The sequence below is a fragment of the Pyrus communis genome, chromosome 11, assembly GCF_963583255.1.
Source record: "Pyrus communis chromosome 11, drPyrComm1.1, whole genome shotgun sequence".
Taxonomy (NCBI): Eukaryota; Viridiplantae; Streptophyta; class Magnoliopsida; order Rosales; family Rosaceae; genus Pyrus; species Pyrus communis.
The window spans coordinates 8,120,056-8,138,208 of NC_084813.1; the positions used below are offsets into that span (position 1 = coordinate 8,120,056).

Genomic DNA, 18,153 nt, shown 5'->3' on the forward strand with positions numbered 1-18,153 from the left:
TGTAATTTACCCTTATTTTTTTAATTAAATGCTTACTTTACTCTTCAATTCATCGAAAAAATTGACAGAATTAACGAAAATGACTATTGTTACTACATGGTACACAATTCGAGGACACGAACAACTATTATTAGAGTTCAATAATCTAAACACATAAAGTAAGCGAGTTGAGTCGGGTCTTGAGCTGGTTCGAGCAGGCTGGACTGAAGCTTGGGCTTTTGACTCGAGAGTCGCCGAGTCGCGACAAGCCCGTGTTGGTGCGATACCTCCAACCAAATCAAGTAAATATCAACCGTCCATCAAAACCAACCACATGATGATATCACCCTCGCTATCCAACGGCGCAAAACCGCTCGCAGTCACTGCCCCCAGCTCATCTCTGACCTCAACGTTTACTCTGTCTCTCTGTATCTGATGAGTTTGCGTGAGCAATGGAGAAAAAAAGCTGACGTTTTATTTTCTCTCTCTCGAGAAAACTGAAAATCCGCGAGAAAATTAAAAGAAAGGCGAAGAAAAAGTGAGCTCTGAAGCTTCTCTTCTGACTGTACTACTCATTGTATCTTTTATATCATGTATATTTGATTGAACCCCTGCAATTTCTTCCTTTTTATATCATCATTTTTGGGTTGTAGGGTTTTGACTTATGTGAAATTTGATTATTTTTTTATTAATTTTGTTTGATCATTAGTGGGTTTTTAAGTTTTAATTCGATTCGATCGATTTGGGACCGTGAATTTTTGGAAGATTTTAATTTTTTATTTAGTGTAATTTAGTGAATTTAGTGAATAGATGAAGTTTTTCAGACATGGGTTTTGCTTCTCAGATTGAAATAAGGCTCTGATTTTCCGGGATTTGATTTATTTTGAGTTTTCACTAAGTGGGTAACTGTGTTTTGATGCTGTTTTGTGCATTGACTTGTGTTGTACTACTGGTTTGAGACCGAAGAATTAGTTGAAAATGTAATGCATATCGGATGAACTTATAATTGTGAATGCTCACCCACTTAGGAAGAAAATTTGAGGCTTTTATTGTGTTTGAGAACAATTCTGTAGTTTTAATCGGACGGGGTATAAGAGGTTTCTTCATTTCCCGCATGTCCGGTTGTACCTTGTTGTTAAATCTTGGTTTTGTTTTTAATGTCTCGTTCTTGTTTGTTTGTCGTGGTGATATCCCTGAAAATTTGGGAGTAATTTAGTAATGTATGAACGTCAACTAGTCATGTGAACCATGTAACCCCCCATCTGATTGGTTGTGTGATGTTGATCATTTTGGTAGGCTGGCATTGCTCATTTTACCAATTATGTGATATTGCAATCCTGTTCTGCTGCATTTAGTTAGCATTGTTCGATTTATGTTTTATAGAAATGATTAAGAGAACTAATCATAGTTCTGATTTTGTTGCAGCTTACAGCCTTGGATATGAGATAGAAATAAATTCTTTGAATCTATCAGTTCCAGACTGTGCCATGTATTGCGAGTAAGAAAGAGGACGACTTTTTTATAAAGTGAAAAATCTAAAAAGTTGAGCAAAATCTATGCATTCTCACCTTCCAATTTGGTTGGTGGAGTTAGATGGATGTTCCCTCTGCAGAACCAAATAGTGACACCCAAGGTGACCAATTTCCTTTGCTACTAGAGCAGATGGAAAGTCATAACAATCGTGTGCACGTAATTGATGTAACAAGGAATGATGATGCTTCATCAAGTACATCTAGTGATGACCAACCTCCTAGAGTGGACATGCCCCAGCATGAAGACAGATCATCAGCAAGTACACATGCCCCCACTTATCAAGCTGCTTCCTCAAACAGATTGAATTCTAGGAATTCCTCATTTATGAGGAGAGGTGATGGGTATAGTCGTCGCCGAAGAAGCCCTTTAAATTCAGGGTTATGGATTGCTGTTGAGCTTGTTGTCACTGTGAGTCAGATTATAGCATCTATTGTTGTTTTGTCACTGTCAACAAATGAAAATCCACAAGCCCCTTTGTTTGCATGGGTTGTGGGTTATGCATCAGGTTGTGTTGCAACACTTCCTGTTCTTTACTGGAGGTTCCGTAACCGCAATAGGGGTTCTGAGCAAGAATCGATTCAATCGCATCAAGGGTCTTCTGAAAGCAGTCCTCCTGAACCAACGTCTTATACAGCTATTTCAATTACACAAGCTTCTGATGAAGAGCACGGTCGCACCTCCGAAACAGTTACAACTAACCCTCAAATTGGAGGACCCTTAAGTGCAAGGTTTTCCATTTCTTTGATCTTCTCATTTTATGTTTAATTGGTGGGTGATGTCTTGCATTTTACTTACTTATATTGTCACCTCACCTGTCAGGTTTCCTAGTGAACATGCTTTTAGGAGAATGAATTTAGTTTAGTTCATTAAGTTGTGTTTGTTCTGATAATTACACACACGTTTCATAACTTTTCAACAATATGTCCCAAACAAGGCAAGTGTTCTCTAAAAGTTGAAATGCACGGGCAGCTAATAAAGATACACAAGACGGCAGAATCACCCAACTCTCTTTTCCTTACAAATATTGGCCACTGTCTAATTGGATAATGAAGAAATAAATGATTAACATTTGAAGAACCTCTTCCATTCGTGTTCTTAACGGACCAAGAAGGTGAAAGACAACATACAGGGCCTCTTCTGTCAAATAGTAATCTTAAGTATTGAGCCTCCTTGAGCAATAATGCAAGCAAGTATTATACCTTGCTAGGAACCTTATGCCTTCCAGACATTGAAGATGGACTGAAAGGGTATATATATGGTTTATCAATTAACCAAGTGATATATGGTACTTGAAGGATGAACTACCTCTCATTTATTCACAACTCAATAATTTTGATAGGGAAAAATGTGTCGTAGTGCATGCTAGATCACCAAGAAGTGGCTTGCATAAAATGTTACATATTAAATTTCAGTTTTGGGTTTCTTGTGCGCTGCAATTGTTGTAATTCTTCTCTAATGGTTTTCCTACTTGGGTTTCTACAATTTTACCGGTTGTCATCCATGCTGACATAAATCAAACTTTTGATAGGCCGTATTAGAAAATTAGTTACTTTGGAGAGTGAAATCACATGGTTTATAATGATCAATTTTTACTTTAGCATATGTACATATGAATTAGACAATAAACTGAAACACGATGACAGCGCTAAGATTTTAAGGCCACTTTACATCAAACAGTTTAAATACTACTTTCTTGTATCTATCTTATCTTCTCTTTATATCTTTCTATGTGTTTTATGCAATTTATAGATGGTGTCATGAAGTGAGGAAGCTCATTCAATTTTGCAGAATTAATGGGTTAGTGGATCATTTCAAGATGGCCTTAGATTGCTTCTTTGCAGTCTGGTTTGTTGTAGGCAATGTGTGGATTTTTGGAGGTCACTCTGTCCCTTCTGATGCTCCTAAACTGTACAGGTGCATCATGTTGCTATATACTGTGTTCAAGTCATCTAACATTTCCTTGGTTTCTTCTTGGTTATCGAGTCATTTAACGTATCCGGTGTTTCTTATAGGTTATGTATAGTGTTCCTTACCTTTAGCTGTATTGGATATGCCATGCCATTCATACTATGTGCAACAATTTGCTGCTGCCTGCCTTGCATCATTTCTGTCCTCGGATTTCGAGAGGATCTTTCTCAGGCTAGAGGAGCCACCGTGGAATCAATTAATGCTCTCCCGACATACAAATTCAAGTTAAAGGAAAATGTGACCAATGATGATCAGGAGGGCAGCCCAGGTAGTGAAGGTGGGCTCTTGGCTGCAGGGACAGAAAAGGAGCGTGAGATATCTGGAGATGATGCGGTGAGTAAGTTCTGTCCCTGCCGAGTTCATGGTCTTGAAATTAAACCATGCTTAATCAAATTTGATTCTCATGTCAACTTTAACGATCAAGTTCAGGAAATTCTACCTAACAGTAAATAAAAAGACATTATACTTATTACTTATCACCTAACTCATGTGATTAGTTATTAAGTTAGGTGGAGGTATCAGATATTCGAACAAATAGAATTTTATTTAATCTTATTATAATATTTACTGTAAACCAAAATATTACAATCAATGATAATGGTTAATTGGCTATAATCACTTTCTTGGTTTGCTTGAAGTAGAGTTATATGGTTGCGTATTGGTTATATATAGCTTTTCGTTTGTTATAGGAAACGAGGCTTTATACATTCCTAAATTTTTGGAAAGTGCAAGTAACAACGAGACCGTTTCCTTCTCTGCAATTGTCATTTGATCGATTTCTTTTCACCTTCCATACGGTGCAGGTTTGTTGTATTTGCTTGGCGAAGTATGCAGATGACGATGAGCTACGGGAGCTACCATGTTTACATGTCTTTCACGTGGAGTGTGTTGACAAATGGTTGAAAATCAATGCATCATGTCCCCTATGCAAAAGCGAGGTCGGAGAGAGTAGCGGTGGCTCGCCATTGGCGAGGGACTCCAGCCAACAGTAGGGTAAGCAAAAGATGAGATCAGTGATGGCCAGGGACTCCAGAATTCAAAATTTTCAAACGTTTAAAACCCAATTCGGGTGGTTCATCCAAGTGCGGAAATTTCCGTATCATTTTACAGAGAGATGCCTTTGGTAGCTGAGACTCGTCTCGGGTTCTATTGCGTGGACTTGCAGTTCAGTATATCTGTAAATTTCATGTATACTATTCAAAATATACCGTGAGTTTCGTACTTTGCCCTCTTATTTTTGTGGTTGGCATCCGTTGCTACGGAGAGAAAAAATTAAAACGTATTCTACCTTCTAGTAGGCATGCCACCTCAGAAGCGTCCTTAAACTAGATCAAAATTCCATTGCGTGCAGGTACCTGTATTCGGCTGTCGGGATTTGAACATGTCAAGATGTCCCGACAGCTGAATATAGGTACCCATAGTTTTCGGTTTTATATTTGAGTTCAAATAGACGTCCATTGGGTATCGAAATTTGGAACATCACCTGGATTTGTAAGAAAATCATATGATAAGATTCATATGTAACACAAGAAAATGGTCCTTTGATCTTAAATCTTGTTGCAAAACAAATGAAAGGAAAAATAGACAATAAACGCGTTGATCTTGAAGTAATATCCATGGCAAAAAATTTGAAATAATCTAGTGTTCATACATAATGAAAGGAAATGGAAATGAAATGGTAAAAGTACAACATTGCTCCTGTGGATCTATTCCGACCGGATCTAAAACCATCGCTAAAAAAAAATGATATTCTGTAGCTCCTGCGACCTATTAGTAAAGCTCAAGCATACAAGCACGTACCAAGAAGCAGACTCAAGACCCTCACAAAAACGCGAGCACATTCAAAATTCAGAAAGAAAAACCAACCATAGAGGCACAATAGAAAGTTGATTATACACATTTCCAAGTAAACCTGATCTTCAAGCAAACCATAACTTTGCACAAAACTGCGGTATAGTTATCTCAAAAAAGCTGGCAATCCGATCTACCCTGCACATACGCTTCTCAACTGCAGCTTGGTTTTGTGATTTGTCAATCAAACACTCTGAATTTGCATGTTTCTCTAGTTAATGTTTCTATTCAGCTTCGTGATTGGACCGTAAGGCCTTTGAATGCCTCTAAGTTTCCATTTACTGCAATGGAATCTGCACTTTGCTCCCCTTCCGTATGGTTCGCCTTTCCATTTTGGTTGTATGGTGAGTTGGGTACGGCAGAGCTGCATTTACCCTCAAAGTATGTTGAGTAAGGGAAATACTCAGCACACCGTGTTTTCCATCCTACAAAAGAAACAAAGTATTAGAGGAGCCCATGTCTTCAACCAGATGAACATTTTATGGATACAAATGAAGTGCTCTAATATACACGCAATACAAAATCTAACTATTTCCAAACCAAAAAGTGTCTTTGTAACATGGATTACTACCAGGGAGAGATTCAAACACAGAAAAACATAAGGTCAAGAGTACAGGTTACAAATTTTTGGAACAAACACTTTTTACTTAAGTGAGACAGACTGGAGCACAATCCAATGCGCCATCTGATACCAAATTACCAATATCTCCCATTTCGTGAGAAGTAACCCAACCCCATGAAAAACTCCTTTAAATATTTTTAGTACAGAGGAACAAAATACTCTTACTCAAAGCAGCTGCAGGGTCACCAAGAATTGTTTCAAGGAGTTTGTTGACTGTAATACAATCTTTGAGTGTCCACTCTCTGACAGGCCCAAGCGCTTCATTTCTAATATGGTAATACATGCAAAGATTTACGATAATTACTTTTAAAGATATGTAAACAGGTAAAACAATTTTCAAAGAAAAAAAAATAAAAGAAATGGAACATGGCATTACTTGGGCACCATATTGTTGGTTGACTCTTCTATTAATTTAATAGCCTCAGATTTCTTGTCAGATTCCAGAGCATATAGCATTTCTGCAACTGCAGCTCTATGCATTAAAGAATCTGAAAAGACGAACAAAGAATGTCATAAGGAAACAATTCAAACAATAATGAGCTCAAGCATTTATCAGTTAAAGTTCAAAATTAATAGTCACCTTGATGTTTCTCCAAGAAATTCTTGTTTGCCTCCACCAAAGACTTATTCTGCAATTGACTATAGAAAGAATAAAAACAGATCTTCGGTAAGTGAATTGAAATTTGTCACACGAGAGAGAGAGAGAGAGAGAGAGAGAGAGAGAGAGAGAGAGAGAGAGAGCAAAGTGCACATTCAAAGAAAACCTGATCATTGGGCGCTCAGCTTCCAAGACACTCCAAATGAGTTTCTCACTATCCGTCACAGGAGCAGGCATTGAACCCACTTTATGGAAGAATTTAATCTGTAACATAAAGTCTTGCAATAAGGGCCTCTGAAACAATCACAACATATATGTACACACACAAACAAGCAAGACACGATGTATGACATACCAAGGAGCGATGTGAGTCTGGGTGTTCAGCATTTAACCTCAGAAGCTGCTTCAAAGCCTACAGCCAAAAGAAAACTTACAAAAATGAGTATAAAATTGTTCTCCAAATCAAACGAATGATTTACCTAAAACAGGTCAATTATCTTCCAAAATCCAAAGTGATTCAACTAGCAATAATGAAATTTCATTCCTGGCAGAATGCACTTTGTTATAGCTGGTAAAGTAACAAGTACAAATTCCAGGTACTCCTATACTCCAGTTATTTGTGACAGATATCTTGGATATTAAATTCAAACTCTTCCAACCATGAAACAAACAGGGAGTTGTTCAAGTAAACAAAAATCAATGAGAAACATCTTGCTCAAAATTACCTGAAAGGCAAGCAAAATCTTCTGCTTCCTCATATTTACTTCAAAAGAAAGTAAGTGCGTCTCCAAGGAGTCAGGTGAGTTCTTCTGAAGCAGCTTCAAGTACTTCGTAGCTTCTAACATCGGATCCTCAACCTGAGCAAATATTTAAGAGTGTAAGAGAGAAATAAAACACTAATTACTATGTAACAGCAGTATATAGCGAAATCTAAAGATGACTGTATAGCAGTTGGAAACATGAAGCTAAGGGGCAAGAAGCAATTGCGAATTAAAAAATAACCTGCAACAACTTCTCCCCATGCGGATCAGGATCGACAGGCTTTACATTTCGTTTCCCAGACTTAGAAACACCACCTGTACTGGATTCTTCATTTTTGCCCTCTGCCTCCTAAACAAATGCTGAGCATTAGGATGGTCAAAATAACAAGGACAACCACACACTATACAAAGAAAATACAATACCTTCTTAGCCCGTGCTTCTGCTTTTCTCTGTTTTTGCCTCAGCTTCTTTTTTTGAGAAGCGGGCAACTTAGACATCTCATCATCTTCTTCCGATGTAGATTTCAAAGGAGAATCATACAACTTCAAATAGCATCTGCATGTCAAATTCAATAACCACAAATATTAACATGGACCTAGAATTAAAGTACTGCATATTATTCTATTTCAAAGTGAATGACAAACTACAAACCAACAAAGTTTATATGGTGTAAATAACAATAAATCTTGGATGAAGCTGTGACATGGAAATAACCTCATTTGCTTAAATTGTATATGAAAAACTACAAACCAATAATTCTACTTCACCTGATTGCACCAACCGCTGCTTTGTGAAAATATGCATGTGAATGCAATCGATCTTGAAATTTAAGCATTTCGACATAGGCACGCAGCGTCATTTTCCTTAAGCAATAAGAATGGAAGTCAAACTGATCTTCTGTAATATCAGCATAATGCTTCTCCACACCTAAAAATTTTTTCAAGGCTCGTCCAAGATCACCTTGGCGGAAATAACTCTCGCCGGAAGCAAGTTCATACCTTCAAAAGGACAAAATATGGAATATTAAGAATTCCCAACCAAAAGTGTTATTTCATGCAAGCAGTAAATGGTCCCAGAAAAAATTGACACAAACCACATGCACTGCATATCATGAAGGTTGTTGTGCTGGTCACCATCTTTTGTGAACAGTACAGCAGTTTTGTCTGCCAAAGGAACCTTGAAAAGGAGGGAAATAAACATGAAAACAAGCTCAGTATTAAGAGAAACTATATAGAAAAGGCCACATAATTCAACAACAATTTCTATGATAAAAATGCATACAAAATATGGCTCCCATATATCGTTTGTTTTGGTACAAGTCTGGCATTATTTGCTTTATTTTAGGTGACTTGGTTAATGGACCCTATGTCCATCCCCCCTTTTGCAATTATGTTCCGTTCTTTCTACAAAAGATTTTCCGATGAACAGAACAAAGAGATTAGTCATAAAAAGTGAGAATTAAAACCTGATCAGCCTGCAGCATACGCTTAACACAGTCACTATTTATATAGCGATCTGCAAGATCCATACATCTAGCTTCATCTGCCAGTGCAGCAGCAGCAGGCAAATCACCAGCATGCTTCAAAACCCGACTCTGTGAACAGGAGACAAGACAGAACTAGTTATTGATACAAACAAATGCTTTCCAACAGTACATGTAAAACATTATTCAATTAAAATAATCCATCACTTTTTTGTGCACATCAAAGACAGAATATGACAAGAAAAACAGTACTACCCAAGGATGCTAATTTGGATAGTTTAAATGAAGGCAATCCTTAACAGTGAACGGATGTTAATACAAAACATAAATAAATAAAAAATACACTAGCAGCCCAAGAATAAAACTTAAAACAGTCTGCATAAGGCCTAGCTTGTAGTCTGGAAAATTGTGGGACCCCAATATAGAGGGGTTAAGAATTTTATTCAAAGCCTTCCAACATATAGGAACCGACCAGATACAGCACCTACAGTTGACCTTTCAATATGGCATGTGTCCGAACTCAGAAGTTATCAAGGCTTTCATCTCACTAATAAATTTTTCTGTTACATGGATCTCATTTTCACCCCACATTCACAACTCAGATTAAAACTCCCAAAGAAACATAAATATGCGTTAACATAATACTAAAATAAACTATCTTGACAACTCAATAGTTTTAACCGATTGCTATGTTTTGCTCGCAAATAGCACAGAGAAATAGAGAATAGGAACACCTCAAAAAACAATTATTTAAAGCCATGGCAGGTAAAATCAAAAGACGGTAATAAACAGCAAAAGAACAGAGACAGATGGCTCAAATCAACCTTTGCAGAATATAAATCAATCACAGTTGGAGTGTGCTCTATGGCCTCATCAATTTTCGATAGAGCCATGTCATATTGACCTCGTCTATCATAATGCTGCATCAGCACAAAATCTATAAGTACATGTGAATTCAAAGCATTAAGAATCAAAGGTGTAGATAGAAGCACCAAAGAGAAAAAAAGGCCATATATTCAAAGAATGACAGTCAACCTGAGCCAATAAAAACAAGGCCCACAAAAGGGTCGAAGGGGGATCCTTCTCTACCCTGCATCCAAGATGAAAAGAAACAGCACATGAGCGTAAACAAATACTAAGAGAACCCCAAGACACAATATACAAAAAAGTGTACACATTAAAAAAACGAATAGGACCAGAAGAGATAATAATATTGAAGGAGTCTAAAACCCATTACACCAAGTTATAGCTTTTCACAGTCAGCTAGGAGGGATTCGACAATAATGATGTAATGCTTAGCCAGATGATATAGTTTATACCTAATTCATAATTTCACATGTAATAATTACAGCAGCATATTACCTCCCAGGGTATCGACCAGTCGTCCTAACTGACTGTTCCAACTCAAGAATAAGTTGTTCCAGAATGTCTGCCTGGATAAGAGTTTCCAAAATAAAAATTTGAACCCAATGAGTTAATAACCCCAAAAATACAATTTCCTTCCCCACAAACTCCTCAAAATTCAAACCAAAATACCAATTGATTAGACTAACCTTTCCAGGGTGATCATACAGAGGAGAAAGATCTGAGAATAACGAAGGAACTCCCTAGAAACATCAAAAAGATCAGTCAACATTTAACTCCAAAAGTTGGGCAGTTGGATAAGAACTGCATGCAAATGACTGTAGCTACCTTAGTCAGGAGAGGCCTGATATAATTATCTGCAGCTTCTCGAAACTTGTCACCTTGTAAGAAATCAAGTGGTATTCTCTGTTTGAAGAAAACAGGAACGTTAAGACAGTAGAGATAAAATAAACATGATATTAAACAAACACCACACCCCAAAATTGGAATAATGTGGGAACGCCAAGATAGTATAAGATAAAATAAAATTTCTAAATGAGGAAAAAAGAATTAGCATTAAAAACATCAATAGAGAGAATGTGTTACCTTAACAGCAGACGACCAACTGTATTTCTGCGCAAGGGATTTGTACAAGGCATCCAAGCGTTCAATTTCATCAAGTGAATACTGGGCATTCTCTGCATACAGCCCAAGACATTTTTGCAGGCCTTGATAATATCTGACCATGAAAAAACAACTAATTAAACTCACCTTAAACAATAGGGACTGTGTAAGAGAAAGATTACATGATACATAGTAATACTTTCAGCCAAAATCCTAGTCAACAATATTAAAAAACCTAAAGCAGAAAAGATGGAACACTATCATGAGATGACCAAGGTCACACACCATTGATTGAGGGCATGTTTATTGGGAAGGAGAAAGGAACCTGTTCAGTATTTACTTTCAATAAAAGAATCTAAAGGCATGTGGGATCCACAAGAACCCACATAAATTAGGGATCTCATTCTCGTTGTTTCACTCCTGTTGGGGTACTTGGGATTGGGAATCATTCCACCAGGAGTCAACGTTATTGTAATACCAACCCCAAGTAACATTCTTCCCTTTAACTTGCTTAATCAATAAAGTTATTGTTCTATGATAGCATAGCATCAGCAATACTAAGGTTCAAAAATAAAATAAAATCCGACTACTGTTCTCAAGAATCTCAACTTAAATTAAGCACATGTCGTTCCTCCCACAAAATTCTTGCACCTCATCCAAATACCTAAAAAGGAATTTAGGACCTGTAAATGGTTTATTAAATGCAAACATGAAAAGTGAAAAATGGACATTACCGATAGTTGTCAGGATTCATGGAAAGCAATACCCTATACAATTCAGCACCTTTTCCTAGGTGACCAAGCTTCACCAAAAGAGAAACCTCTTGTTCTTTATAATCTAACTTATCAACCTAGAAAACAATCAACAAAGAATGGTTACACCCAGAAGCCACTAATATTCAGAGCATGAAATGAAACAGCCCGTATTGACCAGAAAAATTGAAATACACACTTACAATTCTTGACTCTTTCTTGTGTAATTCCTCAAGAGCTCTCTCAATTAAGCTACATTCCTCTAACAATGAAATCTAGAAACATTCACAGACAACAATCAAAAACTTATGAGGCAGCCACCAAAAATAACATTAATTTGCATGAAAGTAGAAAGATCTGGTACCATAACAAGCTAATGGAGTCATGCTGGCAGAATTATGAAGAACTAGGCATGATTATGCAGAAGGAAATTTTCCAAATTTTGAATTATTCCTAGCTTGAGCAATGGCACCATTTATGACATGAACAAAAAAAATAAAAAAAGTTTCCCAAACCACTTTATATGATTTTTAAGAAAGATATATAGAAAGCTTTACTTCAGAAAGGATAATTAAATTGTTCTGGCTATTATTAAAAAGAATGATGATTGAAAGGTTACGACCATCATAAAATATGTTCTTTTGATGATATCGCTACCAGTGAATAGAAAGTCAGTCACTACAAAGTAGAAGTCTTTTTTTTTCCTTGTGGTATAACAGCTCAGTAGTGATCAAAACTTGACCTGACAAACACCAACTTTATCTTCCAATTTCAGCCATTTAAGTTCTTTTGAATCTTTCCATGGCTTATACAAACTCCAAAACATATTCATCAAATACACTTAATATAAAAAGAATTACTTATAAATTATGCTTAAAATAGTTAACTAATTTCAAACCAAATTGATCTAATCATAGTAACTCATTACTTCTGACATGTTAACAGTATAAATATATTTATATTAAAGGGCACGCCTCCTCTCCATTTGTATAGGAAACGAAGAGGTACAATTATTTGATACAGACAGTTTAGTGAACAGATCCCCTATACTGGAAGCACACCCCTCTACAGGACCCAGACAATTCACACATGGACTTACAATTCCAGATCATACAGGTATTCTCCATTTCATACTGCAAACAGAAAGCAGTTGAACCTATAGGAAAAGCATCAATGAAAAATACCTTATATAAAAGCATCTCCCCATGTTCACAACGCTCATTATCTGGAGGATAACCATCTTCTAGAGTGCCTTCATATGCTTCCAGAATTTCAACAGCTTTTAAAGCACTAACAGAAAACAAATAAATTTGTTTAGTGTACTACTCACTGCGAAATTCAAAACATCAAAGGTTATAATCCATACTTTGAATTTAAATGATGGGAAACAGCAAAGCCAATCCAATTCATGCGATGATTTGGTTTCAAAGTCAGAAGTTGCTGCCTTGTCTCAACAAAACCACTCAAATCCCGCATTTGAGCCTGTAACATGATGGGAAAATGCATCAGTAGCTGATTGAAATTTGTATAAATAAATCAAACAAAATAAGCCAAAGTTTGTAGTAGAAAGCACAATAGAAAGAATAAAAATGTAACAAAAGCATCACATCAGTAGCAATAAAACTAGTGACACCAGTAAAATGTGTATGTGAAGCAGAAAAAAACCCTGATGGACTTGAGAATTAACACGAATACACAGAACTTTTACACCCCCGTCCTGAAAAATGTTTGAAGCTGCTGTGAACCTGTAAGGTAGACTCATCTTATAAAGGTATTGACTGGAAGCCTGATACATTACCAAAATCCTAATGCGAGAGATCAAAATATTTTCTTATATAAATTCTCTTTTCTACAAGTCTAATAGATCCCAGGCGACAAGTATAAACCTATTTATAATACATAGATTTACACTTACATATATATATATATATATATATATATATATATATAGAAATTAGCATCTCCATACATTAAAAATAAGCATGTCCTTATTGTCCCACTTCCTACACAACTGCACCAAATTGCAAAGGCGAGGATTTGCATTCCACATAACATACAGGTGGAATTCGTCCTTAATGAAATGTAGCACAATCCCCTTTGGTGGTAAAGTCCAGAGATCCATAAAGAATATTAATTTAGGTAATGACAGATAGCCAAATAATTCATCAACTGTGGACCAACTCTCCAATAGCAGCCAAACCTATGTGTGCTGTTTAGCCACTTCTGACATTGACTTCATTTTGCACCACCCTTGAATTTGCGTCAAAAATGTTCAACACTTTATGCATTACGCTTTCTCCTCACATATAAAAAAACTTATTCATGTTATTCCAAGTTTAATTCAAAGCTTTATTTAGAGCAATGAGGTCACAAGATTTGGAAGCTTTCTCTCCTCTCAGCTATCCCAAACTCAGTCACCTTTTTATAAAACCTTTTGTTAATTCTACACAAGTCTGACTTTATAATAGTCAGTAGTTCCTGCAAATATTTTGGCAAATAAAATCTCAATGAATCTAAACAATCATTATATGGTACCCATAATGCATCCTGTTACTTTTCCAGACATGTATTAACTTCCAATACCGGTATAATGAGAGAAAACAGGAAATATCATCAATTATGCAAAAACACTCTTTGACACATAACATTTCAGTTTCAAATAACAAGACATATGTAGCTATCGATAGGTTGGAAAATGTAAAGTCATGCGCCAATGTCAGACACTGACAAGTTACAATGGCTCTGTTTTATGTTTTTTAGCAACACTATCGTCTTGTTGCATGCAAGTTGATAAGAAGAATTCAACAGAGGCATTTACTTGGTTCTAAGCTTTAAGTGACATCTATGTATACCTGTAGGAGTGACAGATCACGAAGTATTTCAATATTGTCTGGATCTATCCTCAGAGCATTTCTGTAGCATTTTATTGCCTCCCTGTATTCTCTGTCTGACCGATAAAGAAGACCATAAACATGCCAGCAAACATGACTTTTCAGGTCATTCTGGGTAAAGAAAGACATAAAGGTAAGTCACATAAATTACAGAGTAATTAGGAATTATCTGGGAAATAATACTAAAGAGTTGAAACAATATCCTGACCTTCAGTCCTATCCGGACAAGTTCATATGCTTCAGATTTGCGGTCCATGCAATTTAATGTTAACCCCTTCATTGATAATGTTTCTGAAAGGGTAGCATGAGTTCATAAGTTTGATCTTTTATTTTATCAGGGATCGGAAACAGAGTGTTTTTCTAACAAAAAATTTAGTATATTACATTCAAGGTCAATATCAGTCTACCATAGACAAAAACAGTGAGTAAAATCAACTAACAACTCAAGAAACAACCCTTTTTTTTCTTTAAAAAAACAATCATATATATGAATGGTATGAGTGTTCACAAGAAAATCACAGCAAATTTTTTTTTTTTTTTTGGGGCGGGGGGGGGGGGGGGGGGGGGGTGGGGAAGAGGACAAAACGAAACTTTTGGGTGCATAAGTATAATAACATAGCCCCAGTAAAAACAAATATAGCAAAACATAAAAAAAACACACACACACACTAAGCTCATCGCCATCTCCAATATCTTCAGTTTCATGAGCCACATGCTACACAGAAATATCTCATCAAATCCAAACTACAGAATCATCTCTTGAAAACTATATATTTAACAACGGAAAAATACTACACAATCAACAACCTAACTAATGACTTTAATATCACTGGCATCATGCTTTCATTATCAGTCTAATTTTCTGATAAGTGCTAATCATCAGTCTAAAAATAACCATTTGGACAAAAGGGATATGTAAAGTATTTTGATGTTAAGCAATCATCTTTGAGCTCAAGAACTTTAATCATCCCACAGCAGAGTTCGCTAATTCCCATAGAACGCATTGAACAAGTCAATGAGAATGTCTAAATAAAAAGCTCATCTAGTACTGATGAAACTGAGACGTAATATTCGGTGGGGTTACATAAAGCATTGTCGCCAGACTATCAGAGTTACATATACATTTTATGTAAATTGAGCATATTTGAATTAAAACAATAAATCAAAGGAATCAGTAAAAATACAAAACAGATCATTTACTTGGGCCAAAGGATAAGCAATTTTAAATTAAACATAACATTTAGTAAAGGCTGTAAGCATACCTCCATGGTCTGGAAACTTTTTCAATATGGCGTCTGCTGCCTTCAGTCCCTTCTTATATTGTTTAGTTTCATATGATTTCTACAATAATGCAAATAAGTAAAAACAGGTTTAAATTAGTCGTAGCAGAAAGATTTCAAACACTAATGATGTGTGATACATAAATTATAAGAGATATAGATCGCATTGCCAATTATTATCACCATAGTAATATAACAACAAGCTAAAATAACAAAACCCAGCATCATAATCATAGCTCAAGTGGAAAAGTCAGCAGGTAAATAAAAATAATCTGTGCTAATAACTTGGATACTAATTTCAACCAAAACAAAATTTATGTAAAACTTTCTGGATGTATCTCTTTCTTTTACCAAGACAGCTCATATAATGGAAACGAAAAGGTAAAACTATATGAGGATTTTTTGTTACTGTCCACAAAACAAAACCAGAGGTTAAATGTATGGTAGTGCAGTTGTGACTCGTGATAAGGTCAATCTCAGTTAAAGTCTCTGTAAAAGGCTTGCATTCCATGCTAATAATCCGGGATTAGAATCAGCACCACAAGGATAGACAATATTTAACCAACTTTACGTTCACCACAGAGCTTTGGAGTGCACATTTTCTCAATTATGCTTAAGAATGTAGCACCGTGGTGCAACAAATTACCAGAGACGGTAAGTTATTTCAAATAAATTTTTATTTATTGATTTGTTCATAATAATCACTACCCAGTTCAAAATCTCACTTTTCAATCGCTTTCTTCTACTAGAAAACTCAATCTTTTAACCGATGCAGTACCAAAAGTAATAATCTTCACACTCACTAAAACCAAAGAAAACTAATAAAACTTAACCTGGTATCCCTCCCTACCAACGAAAGCCAAACAAATCAGCTACTGCCGGAATTACAGAATACCCCGTAGACTTAACCATTCATTTAGTTCAAAACCCCAAAAATAAATCAGAAATAAACCCAATTACTACACTTTACTGAAGCTCTTTAATTCCTGAGCAAGATAGAATACAGTATACAAGCAAAGCACAGAATCGCACACAAAATCTAGGGTTTTGCTTCCTTTCAACTTCTGCGATTGCGTTAGTGAGAAAAAGTGATCAAACTTGAATCCTAGCGATTATCAGTAAGAGAGAGAGCGGAATCGGAGCTTACGACGATGAGCTTGAAGAGGTTGGCCTCTTTGGGGGGGAGTGACGCTCCCATTGTTGCGGATAAAGAGAAAGGGCCTCACGTCCTAGAGTGCCCGGAGAGGGTTCCGAGAGTGTGGCGTTCGGCGGTGATGAGCTGCGTGCAGAGAAAAAAGAGGAAAATGGGGGCGTTTATCTGCTGCAACCCTACGGTGAAGGAGAAGCGCAGAGAGAATAATATAATAAGACCTCGAAGTTTTTAGGATTTTACTTCTCTTTTTCCTTTTCTTTTTCCTTTTTTTTTTTTTATAATTTTTGGTAGCAGAAGTTTGGGAGTTTCTACAAAAGAAGCTTATGTATTTTGTTTTCTATTTGTTATGGAGTGTGAATAGTACACATGTTATTCACATAGAATTTAGTTGGGTTGCGGGTAATGGAGGATTTCTTTTTTTAAACTCATCATAGGGTTCTCACTTACTGATTATTTCAACTAATTCCTGAAAATCAACAACAAAGCATAAATTAGAACACTAAAATGAGTGAGTTTATTGTTAATAAGAGTTAGGATAGAGTTTGTCTTTCTCGAGTGTCAGACCTGGATGTTGTGGGAAAAATTTGTATGGTGCCTATTTCTCTACAAAATAAATGTGATTGTTTGGTATGAAAACACTCATCTACTGGTGCATTCTCAATTAAGTTGGTGACTTGGATTCAAAGTAATAATAACCAAGAAGTTAAAAGGCAGAAGCTCCTTAAGGAGATATAGAAGTTAATGATACCTCCCAAGGTAAAAATTTTGCATGGCTTCTTACTCATGAAAAACTTCGTACTAGGATGAGATTGAGTAAATTCATTCAGAATATTGACAAATTGTGCCCTATGCGTGGCAATGAGGGTGAGACTCAAAATCACCTTTTTCTTAATAACGAGCACGCTAAAGAAACGTGGAACCTTTCTCCGGTAACTCCTTGGAATAATAATTTGACTCAGTTTATTAATGTGTTATTGGATGGAGCTAATTGGCAATGTTGAATGCAATGGTTTGAGTGATCTTAGTAAAGCTATTTTGAATTATTGGCAAATGTGAAATGATAGAAATAATAAAGTTTTTAGAAGTATGATTCCTAGTCTGGCTAGGAGTGTCTCCATTGCCGCAAGTGTAGGCCTATCTTTTTTTAAGGTTAATTGTAAGAAGATCTCTATGAGTAATCCTTGCCACCAACACCCCATTTGCTAGCCCTCCTCCTCATGGTTATGTGAAATTAAACTTTGATGGGTTGGTTAGTTTGAATCGTCCTGCAGCTGCTATTGGTGTTGGGGCATTGAATCTTGATGGCGCCACCA

General features: G+C 36.3%; 2 protein-coding genes across 5 annotated transcripts; one reads left to right on the top strand and one right to left on the bottom strand.

The window, feature by feature from the left end:
* The first annotated feature begins 365 nt into the window (after window positions 1-365).
* On the top strand, window positions 366-4,713 carry LOC137749183 (E3 ubiquitin-protein ligase At1g63170). Of its 3 annotated transcripts, none has more exons than XM_068489296.1 (5): window positions 366-517; window positions 1,405-2,240; window positions 3,262-3,426; window positions 3,525-3,813; window positions 4,284-4,713. In XM_068489296.1, exons 2-5 carry the CDS (start codon window positions 1,573-1,575, stop codon window positions 4,470-4,472), a joined length of 1,311 nt encoding a protein of 436 aa, XP_068345397.1. In that variant the 5' UTR covers window positions 366-517; window positions 1,405-1,572; the 3' UTR covers window positions 4,473-4,713. The 3 variants fall into 3 exon arrangements, with proteins under 3 accessions (XP_068345397.1, XP_068345399.1, XP_068345398.1); XM_068489298.1 differs by having other exon boundaries at window positions 3,301-3,426; XM_068489297.1 differs by having other exon boundaries at window positions 373-572.
* A 369-nt stretch (window positions 4,714-5,082) lies between these two features.
* On the bottom strand, window positions 5,083-17,083 carry LOC137749180 (N-terminal acetyltransferase A complex auxiliary subunit NAA15-like). Of its 2 annotated transcripts, XM_068489295.1 has the most exons (26): window positions 16,835-17,082; window positions 15,670-15,748; window positions 14,616-14,698; window positions 14,369-14,518; window positions 12,883-12,998; window positions 12,701-12,806; window positions 11,720-11,791; window positions 11,499-11,614; window positions 10,747-10,879; window positions 10,489-10,566; window positions 10,350-10,403; window positions 10,159-10,229; window positions 9,832-9,886; window positions 9,621-9,716; window positions 8,779-8,907; window positions 8,407-8,489; window positions 8,081-8,311; window positions 7,736-7,868; window positions 7,554-7,661; window positions 7,277-7,408; window positions 6,907-6,963; window positions 6,718-6,815; window positions 6,534-6,592; window positions 6,330-6,441; window positions 6,119-6,219; window positions 5,083-5,756 (listed from the first exon to the last, which is right to left on the bottom strand). In XM_068489295.1, the coding sequence occupies exons 1-26, from the start codon at window positions 16,883-16,885 to the stop codon at window positions 5,560-5,562; spliced, it is 2,700 nt and encodes an 899-aa protein (XP_068345396.1). In that variant the 5' UTR covers window positions 16,886-17,082; the 3' UTR covers window positions 5,083-5,559. The 2 variants fall into 2 exon arrangements, with proteins under 2 accessions (XP_068345396.1, XP_068345395.1); XM_068489294.1 differs by having other exon boundaries at window positions 10,159-10,403; window positions 16,835-17,083.
* Window positions 17,084-18,153: the final 1,070 nt, after the last annotated feature.

Coding starts and splice junctions, on each gene's coding strand:
- LOC137749183 (XM_068489296.1), top strand. CDS start 1,573: ATGGATGTTCCCTCTGCAGAACCAAATAGTGACACCCAAGGTGACCAA. Junction 2,241..3,261: donor GGAGGACCCTTAAGTGCAAG/GTTTTCCATTTC, acceptor TGCAATTTATAG/ATGGTGTCATGAAGTGAGGA. Junction 3,814..4,283: donor AGATATCTGGAGATGATGCG/GTGAGTAAGTTC, acceptor CATACGGTGCAG/GTTTGTTGTATTTGCTTGGC.
- LOC137749180 (XM_068489294.1), bottom strand. CDS start 16,885: ATGGGAGCGTCACTCCCCCCCAAAGAGGCCAACCTCTTCAAGCTCATC. Junction 11,615..11,719: donor ACAAGAAAGAGTCAAGAATT/GTAAGTGTGTAT, acceptor ATTGTTTTCTAG/GTTGATAAGTTAGATTATAA. Junction 6,816..6,906: donor CAGACTCACATCGCTCCTTG/GTATGTCATACA, acceptor TTTATGTTACAG/ATTAAATTCTTCCATAAAGT.